Here is an 11240-nt window from a genome sequence, read left to right as displayed (position 1 = left end):
TCTGATTCCAATGAACTGCCTTGTGTAGAAATCACACCAATTCTCCTCTCTCTCTCTCTCTCTCCCCTTTAAGTGCAAGATTGGAACTTGAACTCGGTACCTAATGCTTCGGCTCATCGGCTAGTGCTCTACCCACCGAGCCATACCTCCAACCCCAGCCAATTCTCTTGAAGTTAGAGATATCCCTGAGGGCATTCGTTTTTTTATGTTCAGATCAAATGAAATTTCCCACCAGGACGGCCTCCATAGATTCACCCTAGATCACACTGCAAAGATCTCAGGGGTCCCCCACAAGTCGTGCAGATGCGAAGGCGAAACCCAGAGGCGATGGCGTAGCCAGCAGTGTAGTACAGACCACGGCGCCCAGCCCACTGCCCGCTGCCCGTCACTGGGGTGAGGAGGCCGAGGCAGGTAGAACCTTCCAGATGCTTCACTGGAAAGGGGAATTGCCGGAAGAAGGGAAGGATTTTGGAAGGAATGATGCGGGGAAGAGGAGTCAAGGAGAGAGGGAGGAAGGAACCCCCCAACTCTGTGTGTTCCCCCACAGAAGAGAGGGAGCTTCGGGTAAACAGGGCATCGGAAGTGTCTCCCCCGAGTACTAAGGGGCCACGTGAACCCCTACAACTGCTGCGCTGGACCGCTTTGAGCCACTGCGCCACCTCCAGTTTCCTGGGGGTTCATTGGAGGTGAGAGTCTCACAGACCTCCCTGCCCCGGCTGGTTTTGAACCATGGTCTTCAGCCTCCTGTGTATTTAAAAGCTATTTTGGATACAAATAACAAGTACTCTAAATACTCTTGTTTTCTACACACATTTTGGAACTGGATAGTCAATACCTATTTTTTTTTTAACCTGTTTGGTTTTTATCCGGCTGGCGATAGTAGAGATGATAGTGCAGGAGAAAGGAAGGTAGTACTCGTGCACAATCCTATAAACCCCTCCAAAACGTAACTTCAAGTAACACCCAGCTGCAACTTGTTTAAACCATGTACCACCTTGTTTGTACCTGGCCCCTCCAGCCTGCTGCGCCTTCAAACCTTGAAGCTGAGTCTCAGCAGATCCGCTCGTGTCCACCCCACTGGCAAACTAAGGCGGGAGAACTGGAATTCCCTGGCTGCCCCTGCCAGCCCTCCTGCAAGCCTGCTTTCTCTGGATCTCCCTCCCCTCCCCTGCCCTCCCCCCAACCCCCTCAGCCTCAAGAACTGTCTCTATTTTTTTCCTTTTCTGTTTTCTAACCCAGATTTATCTTCCAATATGGCTTCCTGGTCTTGACTTCAGCAAAAACCACTTTCTGCACTCATCCAAGGGGTGAGTTTCTGGGTTTCTACTTCTTGGCATCTTCCGGTTTTCCAGGCCTAACTTGACTTCCCTGACTATGTTTACCCCGGTGCTCTGGAGCTCTAATCAAGTGGAACTTTCTTCGGACTTCGTTTCAGGCCTTCTCTGTGTGGTCTATGCAGAATCGCTTTACTTTCAAGCTTCGGTTTCTATTTCTGTCGATGACTCCCAACCCTGTGTTTACAGCTAGCTTTCTCACACGCTCCAGACAAATATATCTAACAGGGATATGGATCGTGGGCATTTAAAATTCCATGTATCAAAAATAACCATTTCGCTTTTGTTCTTTTTTTATGTATACATATAATAGGGTGTAGGACTTGAACTTGGGGCCTGGGTGCTGTCCCTGAGCATTTTTGCTCAAGGCTAGGGCTCTACCACTTTGAGCCACAGCTTCACTTCTGGTTTGGGGGGGAATTCATTGAAGATAAGAGTCTCATGGACTTTCCTGCCTGGCTGGCTTCAAATCATGACCTCAGATCTCAGCATCCTGAGTAACTAGGATGACAGGCTTGAGCCACCAGCACCTGGCTCAAATTATCAAATTATAATTATCTATAATTATCTTCCCTGTCATCTTTTCGTTTTTCTTCCCAATTCTGGGGCTTGAACTCTGGGCCTGGGTGCTGTCCCTGAGCATCTTTGGGCTCAAGGATAGCGCTCTACCTTAAGCTACAATGCCCCTGCTTTTTCTGAGAGGTTTATTGGAGAGAAGAGTCTCATGGGCTTTTCTGCCTGGCTGGCTGAGAACTGTGATCCTCAGATCTCAGCCTCCTGAGTAGCTGGGATGACAGGCGTGAGCCTCTGGTGCCCTGTTTTCTCCACAATCTTGCTCTTCCTTGTACACAGACTGTAAGGCCCTGATGTGTATTGAGCATATAATTACAGGCCGGACATCTAGGTGCTAGGACCATGGCAGTGAGCACAGTTCTTAGACTTCTTCTTTACTGACTACATTAACTCTGACATCCTATTCGTGATAAGCGCCCCAGGAAAGGCTGGACACGCGAGCCACCGCCCACCCGGCAGGTACGTCCTCCACTCCTGACTCCTTGCTTTATCTTGATTCTTTATGCCTAGATACCTCCAATTTGACCATCTCTTTCTTCCTCCTCTATTCCCACCGCAGTCTGGGGTGTTTTGCCCACTGTTATTAATTCCTGACCACCGTCTCCCAGATGACTGGTGAGGCCATCGTTGTAGCTCCCACAGCGGGCCTCCACTGAGGCCAGCTAGAACAGCTTCAGGAGATGCTCATCTTCAGAATGAAGGACGACCTCTCAGACACCATAAGAACTCCTACATCTCGCATCCAAAGCGAATCCAAGGGGCTGGGAGTATGGCCTAGTGGCAAGAGTGCTTGCCTCCTATACATGAAGCTCTTGGTTCGATTCCCCAGCACCACATATACAGAAAACGGCCAGAGGTGGCGCTGTGGCTCAGGTGGCAGAGTGCTAGCCTTGAGCCGGAAGAAGCCAGGGACAGTGCTCAGGCCCTGAGTCCAAGGCCCAGGACTGGCCAAAAAAAAAAACCCAAAGCGAATCCAAGGAGACTTTGGGAACAGGTGTAAGACACAAGAATGAGGCTTACCAGTCTGCTCAGAATACAAAGAGAGAGACAGCCAGATGGGATAGCAGAGCACCATCCTGTAGGAAAGGTGGGGCAAAGGGAGGGAGGAAAGCAGGAAGGGAGCTAGGAAGAGAAGGAGGGAGAAAGGAAACAGAGAACCAGGGAGGGAGGGAAGGAGAGGAGGGAGGGCCCAAGTGTCTCTTTTTTTTCTTTTTCTTTTTTTTTTTTGCCAGTCCTGGGGCTTGAACTCAGGGCCTGAGCACTGTCCCTGGCTTCTTTTTGCCCAAGGCTAGCACTCTACCACGTGAACCACAGCACCACTTGCGGCTTTTTCTATATATGTGGTGCTGAGGAATCGAACCCAGGGCTTCATGCATGCTAGGCAAGCACTCTACCACTAGGCCACATTCCCAGTCCCCAGGTGTGTCTTCTTACAGCACTCACCTTTCAAAGAAGGGTCACATCTATCCAGAAAAATACAGTAAGGAATGGATACAAGCCCCAAGTATGCCACTCAGACAAAAGGGAGTAATAAAGGCCACAGGCCTGAAAACTTTACATTCATGTTGGAAGTATTTCCAACTGGCTACATATAGACAGTACAATCAGCGCACAAAGCACGTGAATGGCCGATCCGACCAAGTAAAATCAAAGCTAGCCAGGGGCTGGGGGGTCACACTGTCATCCTAGCTACTCAGGAAGCTGAGATCTGAGGGTCACAGTTCAAAGCCAGCCAGGGCAGACAAAGCTGAGGAGAGACTTACCTCCAATTAACCAGCAAAAAGCCAGAAATAGAGGTGGAGCTTAAGTGGTAGAGCACCAGCTTTGAGTGACACACTAAAGGATAGCGCCAGGGTTCTGAGTCCAAGCCCCAATACAAGCACACACACACACACACACACACACACACACACACACACAATCAATGCTTAAGATTCACTCTCTGTCATACACGCATACCCTTATACACACACACAAAGACAATCAAGGCTTAAAATTCAGCCTCACATTCATACACACACACACACACACACACACACACCACACACACACACACACACACCAGGACAAGTGTTAAGATTCAATCTCACATACTCACATACATACAAAGACAATCATGGCTTAAGATTCAATCTTACAGGGGCTGGGGATATGGCCTAGTGGCAAGAGTGCCTGCCTCATATACATGAGGCCCTGGGTTCGATTCCCCAGCACCACATATACAGAAAATGGCCAGAAGTGGCGCTGCGGCTCAAGTGGCAGAGTGCTAGCCTTGAGCAAAAAGAAGCCAGGGACAGTGCTCAGGCCCTGAGTCCAAGGCCCAGGACTGGCCAAAAAAAAAAAAAAAAAAAAAAAAAGATTCAATCTTACACACATATATACACATATACACCAACAGACAAGGCTTAAGAGTCGATCTTTACAACATTAAAAACTAATGAGGGGAAAAACAAAACCACGACAAACTCCTGAAGCAAAATTTTTTTTTTATTTCAAACTATTATGTTTTTCGGTACGTATGAAAAATTTCACCACACTCGACGTACAGAGATGTTAGCCCATTGCATTATCCCAGAACGTACCCTTTGAGTAATCACTAATATGCTTATTTTTCTTTTTTTTTCCCCACCACCCCCCCGCATGAATCCGGTTCGCTTCCCATCAGTTTTGTCTTGGAATATTAAGTAGGTTTAGAATTTTTATATTATTGCTTAATAGTTTCCTAATAAGGGTTTGGCTGTCGGCTTGGCCCGCACACAGTATGCTCTTGAGCGTGCTCACCACGGCGGTGGCCTTCCACCGCACCTCGGGGGCCAGGGATTTCACGTCCAAGTACTCCCACAGCCGAGGCCTGGCGTTGTACAGCGTGTTGATGACCGCGTCCGCGTCGGACACCCCGCCGCCGCCGGCCCGGCCCCCCGTGAAGATGGGGGACTGGTACATCTTCTCCAGCCGGCGCTCGGCCGCGGCGGCCAGCGCCAGGCTGCGCTTCAGGTACTCCCTGGACGCCCTGATGTACGCCCTGCTCTCGGGGCTGCTGCTCACCCCGGGGGGCAGGTGCTGCACCAGGAAGTGGACGTCCGTGATCTTCCTCAGAATCTCGTCCTTGTCCATCATCTGCCTCTCCGCGCTGTAATCGCCCGACAGCTGGGGGACGTCCTCCGATTCCGGGGTCACCTCGAAGTCCGGGCGCCCGGGCGTCGTGGTGAAGTGGGTGGTAGTCCAGGTCCTCATGGTGAACATGGTGGTGGTCAGCGGGGATCGGCTTTGCCTGCCCGTGGGCTGGGGCTCGGGTGTGGGCCTGGGCTCTGGGCTTAGCTGGAAGGGGGACTCTGGCTCGGGCGGTGGCTCTGCCGGTGCCTTGGTCTTTGGCTGCTTCCCTTGCTCCGGCTCCTGCTCCTCCTTTTCGATAAAAGGTTCATTGGTGCGTAAGACCACAGAAATATTGTTCGGCTTGATGGACCAGAAGGCCGTGGTCGTCTCCGTCGTTTTCTTCTTCTGGGTGGGCTGTGAGAAATCCCCCGTGGCCACAGGTGCCGTGTCCCGGCTCACGGAGCTGATGGCCGTGTTCAGCTCCGTGGGAGGCTTGCCCGTGCCCTCCTTCGCCTGCCACGGTGACTTCGACCCTGTGGAGTAAACATTTGTTGGAGACGTTGAGTGGAGCTCAGTGTCTGTCTCCTTGGTCGGGACACTGAGCAGCAGGTCCTGTAAGACTTGCACGTAGTGATGCAAGTTTTGCTCTTCATCGGGGGACACAGTGGGTCCTGAAAGGGGGAGGGGGAGGGGAGAAAAACCAAGTGAAGAACAAGTGATCGTTATCCCCGCGGCGCTGTCACCGGCTCCGCCGACCTAAACGCATCCCCTGCTCATCAGGCGGAAGTTGAAATAAAGAGCCGAGGAGCGAAGCTTCTTTAACGCGGGGCTCGCGCTTGTGTTTAAACAGCAATGACAAAGTTACAGGGCACGGGTGGCTCACACCTGTCATCCAGCTACTCAGGAGGACCCGATCTGAGCATCGTGGTTTGAAGCCAGCCTGAGCAGGAGAGTCCAAGCCTCTTATGGCCAATTACACACACACACACACACACACACACACACACACACACACACACACACACTTTGCTATGTATCCTTGTATTTACAAAGCTCACTGCCCTGAATCTAGTGTTCCTGAAGGAAAACAGAGAGAAAAATGAACAGGTAGCCTTAGCATAGCAGGACCAGAATCTCAATTATTTCCTGATAAAATGACACCATGTCAAGAATTTGCTTCTAAATAACGCAAGCCCTAGAAATGGGGGTGGAAGGGAGATAAGGAGAAACGGGGTGTGGGTGGAAGCAGAGAGAGACACGGGATGGTTTGAGAGTTGATTGCAGTTGGAGCTGGTTACAGATAGATGGGAGGTGTATGCCATTTTCTACTTGAGTTTGTATCTACATTTGTCTGTAACAAGATGCTTGAAAAATCGGTTTTGGGAAAGCCGTAAGCAAGTCCAAAATGTACAATCAACACGTGAGAAAATGCTGAGCCACCTGATTTTTTCATGTCATCGGTCTTGTGTCTTCTCAAGAGTAGTAAACAGGGCACCCAGGTTCCCTACTAGTTAAGTTTGGGTGTCACCCGGCAGAAAAAGGAGCTGCTTATAGATAGCTGCTTTCTTTTATCTCCTTTAGGATCCCCCCTTCCGTTACCCAGCAACACCAGGAAGGTCTGTCCCTGGTAGCCTAGAAACAGGGCGAGCCGCGCCTCTCCTCTTTTCCCAAGGTCCTCCTGGCTGCCATCTTGTTCTGCTCTCAAGTCCATCCTTGTGCTTCGGCCTCCTGCCTTTATCCCCCGGAAGCTCTGCGCACTTCTTAGCCATCTCAGTGAGGCTAAGCAGATCTACTCCTTAGAAATCTTTGTTTAAAAAAAAAAATAGATGCAGGGCTGGGGATATGGCCTAGTGGCAAGAGTGCCTGCCTCGGATACACGAGGCCCTAGGTTCGATTCCCCAGCACCACATATACAGAAAACGGCCAGAAGCGGCGCTGTGGCTCAAGTGGCAGAGTGCAAGCCTTGAGGAAAAAGAAGCCAGGGACAGTGCTCAGGCCCTGAGTCCAAAGCCCAGGACTGGCCAAAAAAAAAAAAAAAAAAAAATAGATGCAGACAAGGTAGCTAAGACAGACGGCCTTACACATCGGTACCCTTGGCCCTAGCCACTGTGAACGCTTTCCCTCCATACTTCGGCAGTTGCTAGAAAGCTGGACACAATTCAGAGGCGTACACAGACCACGCTGCTAGCAGCCGGGTTCCTCTGCCTGCATTTACATTTAGGCTACACTGATCTAAGAATTGCCCAAAGGGCGAAGCCCCAGAATCACCTCAGAGAAAGACCCAGCCAGCCGGGGACATCAGCAGGGCTCAGCCCTCGTTCAGCCCCTGCGGCAGGGTAGCGGTGAGCCCACTTCATGGGGGGCTCGAGATTTTACTGGCATCAGACTTGGCGGCTATACACGAGGGGTTGTTTTGTTTTGCTTAGACTCAGGGCCTGAGCACTGTCCCTGGCTTCTTTTTGCTCAAGGCTAGCACTCTACTGCTTGAGCCACAGTACCACGTCTGGCTTTTTCTGTGTATGTGGTGCTGGGGAATCGAACCCAGGGCTTCGTACATGCAAGGCTAGCACTCTACCGCTAAGCCACATTCCCAGCCCTATTCATGAGTTCTGAGTTGCCTAAACGCATCTTCTGGAAGCAGGACAAGGAGACCCAATCCCATGACAGAAATGATAGGTAAGAGTAGGGGTTTGTGTTTTCTGTTTTGTTTTGTGACAATCCTGGGGCTTGAACTTAGGGCCTAGGTGCTGTCCTTAGCTTTTTTTTTTTTCCACTCAAGGTCCCCTGTCACTTGAGCCACAACTCCACTTCTAGATTTTTGTGACTAAGTGGAGATAAGAATCTCATGGATTGGGGCTGGGGATATGGCCTAGTGGTAAAGAGTGCTTGCCTTGTATACATGAAGCCCTGGGTTCAATTCCCCAGCACCACATATACAGAAAATGGCCAGAAGTGGTGCTGTGGCTCAAGTGGCAGAGTGCTAGCCTTGAGCAAAAAGAAGCCAGGGACAGTGCTCAGGCCCTGAGTCCAAGCCCCAGGACTGGCAGAAAAAAAGAATACAACTGTTGGTCAGTGGCTCCTTGCTACTCAGGAGGCTGAGATCTGAGGATCATTGTTCTAAGACAACTCCGGGGCAGTCTATGAGATCCTTGTTTCCAATTAGTCACCAAAAAGCCAGAAGTGGAGCTAGTGGAGCTTTGGCTTAAGTGGTAGAGCACAGCCTTGAGCAAAAACAAACCAAACAAAAACTCAGAAACAGCATCCAGGCCATGAGTTCTAGCCCCAGGATTACACACACATACACACACACACACACACACACACACACACACACTACAACAAGTTAAAGTGGAAAGTTAAAAATCAAGAAGTAATCCAATGTGTAGTAACCCTCAAATATGATTGGAATGAAAATAAGTTACTGACTTGCTGTCTTCTAGAGTGCACCCGAACTTTACACAGGCTACACAGGAAAACCTTCAGCCAACGTCGTACTCAACAGGAAAAAAACAAAATCATTTTTCCTAAAAAGTCAGACATAGACAAGGATGCCCACTCTTACTCAGTTTGGTACTGGAGTTCCTAGCCAGAGCACTAAAGCAAGAGAAAGAAAGAAACCATTCTTATCCAAATAGGACTTTATGAAAGTCCTATTGTCTCTATTCGCAGATGACATGACCCCATCTATACTTTACGGACTTTACCAAGGAATCTAGACCCGATGAACAGCTTGGGCAACATAGCAGGGTATAAAATCAGCACTCAAAAGCAGGAGCTCTTCTATATATCAACAATGAACAGGCCAAGTTTGATGCTGGTGGCTCGCACCTGTCATCCTAGCTACTCGGGAGGCTGAGATCAGAGGATCCAAGTCCAAAGCCAGCCCAAGAAGAAAAGTCCTCCTAAGACTCCTATCTCCGATAAACCACTACAAAACCGGAAGTGGCGCTGTGGCTCCAGTGGTAGGGCCCTATAGCCTTGAGCACAAAGAGGCTCAGCAGCAGTGCGCACGCAGGCCCTGAGTTCAAGTCCCACCACTCACACACACAGAAAACAATTCCATTCACAATAGCCTCAAAAAATACCCAAGCTTTAACTTAACCAAGAAAGGGAGAGACCTTGACAATGAAAACTACAAAACTACCAACACCTTGGAGAGAGACTTGACGAAGACCTCGGGTGATAGAAAAACCTCCCGTGCTCCTGGACTGGCAGCAGTTAACATCATGGAGGTGTCCACGGTGCCCTAAGGCGGTCGGCAGATTCAGCGCAGTACCCATCAACGTTCTGGTGGTGTTCTTCGCAAAAATAGAACGGAAAAAAAAAATGTACAGAGAAACATAAAAGACATGGGCTAGCAAAAGCAATCCCGGGGAAAAAAGAGCAAGGCTGGAAGTAAATCGATCCCAGACTTCAAATTATACTACAGAGCCAGGGTAACAAAAACAGCACGGTCCTGGCACAACGCAGACTCAAAAGCCAACGGCACAGAAGATCCAGGAGGAAAACCACAGAGCCACAAGGCCGCTGCTTTCCAACAAAGAAGCCACAGCCTCCCCTGGGGAAAAGACAGCCTCCTCAACCAACGGTGCGGGAAAACCATCCTGTCCACCTGCGGGAAGTCTGAAGCCAGCCGGGGCGCACGGAGCTCAAGAGACTCTTTCTCTCCGAGTAAACAGCAAAAAAAATCCAGCGGTGGAGGTGTGTGGTTCAAGTGGTAGAGCACCAGCCATGAGCACCAGGGTGAAGCACTCTGAGTTTAAGGCCCAGGAGTGGCACGAACACATAAATAAATACATGAATAAATGAAAATAAATAAGCTAAAAAAAAATCACTAAACCTAAGACTAAACGTGGTCATGTGGGACACACCATACAGAAGTACTTTAACTTTTCCCCACTAATTTTCATGATCATTGGGGTTAGGTTGCATTTTCTTTCCTTTTAAAATAAAAATAAAAATAAAAATCCTAGCAGTTCTGAAACTGGGCTCCTTGCAATTACAATGCCTGCAGTGTTACTTTTTCCTCTCCTCAATCTCCAACATCCTTCATCTCCATTATCACCCTACTGCCATGAACTACAGTCGGACTGGAGGGCCAGCCTCTTGGGGAAGCCTGCTCAGGCCCCAGGATGCTGTCCCATCCGACCGAGTCAACCTTCACCCCAACGGGGTGGGCAACTGTCTTCTGTCAGGTCAAGCCCACCCTTGTTCCCGCCCTGACCCATGAGAGCCGGGTGGGGGGATAAGAGGAAGGACTGCCCCACCCTGGCTGCGCTTGGATCAGCACCCTGGACAGGGAGCCCGGACAGGGTCCGGGGGGCGGGGGGGGGGGGGGGGAGGGCGAAGGGCTGGGACCTGGGGCGCCCCGGGACCACGGCCCCGGGCCGGACACTCACTTGAATGGGCGGGAAGGGGCGCAGGGCACAGCAACAGCGCGACGAGGAGGGCGGCGGGCGTCATGGGAGGCGTGCGCAGCGCTGGGCCATGCGGCGGCGGAGACGTCCTGGGGCCCCCAGGCCGGGGCCGGGCACCGCGGGGCCGGAAGCGGGTGTCCGCGGCCGACAGTCCCACCTCAGGGGCCCGGGCGCCCCGCAACGGTTGTCCCCCCACCCCCTCCTCCCCGCGCGCGGGAGCTGCGTGGGCGCGGGCTCCGTGGAGGGGGGGGGGGTGGCGCGCTGGGGGCGCGCTGGGGTTGGAGGGGGGCGCGGTGGATGGGGTGGGGGGGTTGGGGGTGCCCGATGGGGCTCTCCACGTGCGGTGGAGGAGGGGATCCAGGGGCCCAGTGCCAGAACTTCTGTGGAAAAAAGCTAAGCCAGGGGCTGGGAGTGTGGCTTAGCGGTAGAGCGCGTGCCTGGCATGCATGAGGCCCTGGGTTCGATTCCCCAGCACCACATATACAGAAAACGGCCAGAAGTGGCGCTGTGGCTCAAGTGGTAGAGTGCTAGCCTTGAGCAAAAAAGAAGCCAGGGACAGTGCTCAGGCCCTGAGTTCAAGCCTCAGGACTGGCAAAAAAAAAAAAAAAAAAAAAAAAGCTAAGCAAGGGCACCAGGCTCTGAGTTCAAGCCTCAGGACACACGCACACACACACACACACACACACACACACACACACACACACACACAGAGGGTGTCGTGTTTTCAGCCTTTCCTCTTTGTTCTTAGTGGGGACAGAGGGTTATACTCCCACCCCCCTCCCTGTCTCGAGTCTGGATTTTTCCACGTGTACCTTCTAGTATG

At 51.3% G+C, this 11240-nt stretch overlaps 1 protein-coding gene and 1 non-coding gene across 2 annotated transcripts; one reads left to right on the top strand and one right to left on the bottom strand.

Annotated features, from left to right (window-relative positions):
• Positions 1–4568: 4568 nt before the first annotated feature.
• Positions 4569–10463, bottom strand: Spesp1 (sperm equatorial segment protein 1). The gene is made up of 3 exons (XM_048369062.1): positions 10400–10463; positions 5305–5671; positions 4569–5208 (listed from the first exon to the last, which is right to left on the bottom strand). The coding sequence occupies exons 1-3, from the start codon at positions 10461–10463 to the stop codon at positions 4569–4571; spliced, it is 1071 nt and encodes a 356-aa protein (XP_048225019.1).
• Positions 10464–10823: 360 nt separating this feature from the next.
• Trnaa-ggc lies at positions 10824–10897 on the top strand. Its single transcript has one exon. It is a non-coding gene; the product is annotated as a tRNA-Ala (tRNA).
• Positions 10898–11240: the final 343 nt, after the last annotated feature.

The sequence above is a fragment of the Perognathus longimembris genome, chromosome 20 (assembly GCF_023159225.1).
Source record: "Perognathus longimembris pacificus isolate PPM17 chromosome 20, ASM2315922v1, whole genome shotgun sequence".
NCBI classification, from domain to species: Eukaryota; Metazoa; Chordata; class Mammalia; order Rodentia; family Heteromyidae; genus Perognathus; species Perognathus longimembris.
This window is presented reverse-complemented; position numbering and strand designations above follow the sequence as displayed.

Excerpts from the sequence above, each read along its gene's own strand:
- Spesp1 (XM_048369062.1), bottom strand. The coding sequence starts at position 10,463 with ATGACGCCCGCCGCCCTCCTCGTCGCGCTGTTGCTGTGCCCTGCGCCC. Across the intron at positions 5,672-10,399 it reads GCCCCTTCCCGCCCATTCAA|GACCCACTGTGTCCCCCGAT; the intron begins GTGAGTGTCCGG and ends TCCCCCTTTCAG. Across the intron at positions 5,209-5,304 it reads CCTTTTATCGAAAAGGAGGA|GCCCACACCCGAGCCCCAGC; the intron begins GCAGGAGCCGGA and ends CCCAGAGCCCAG.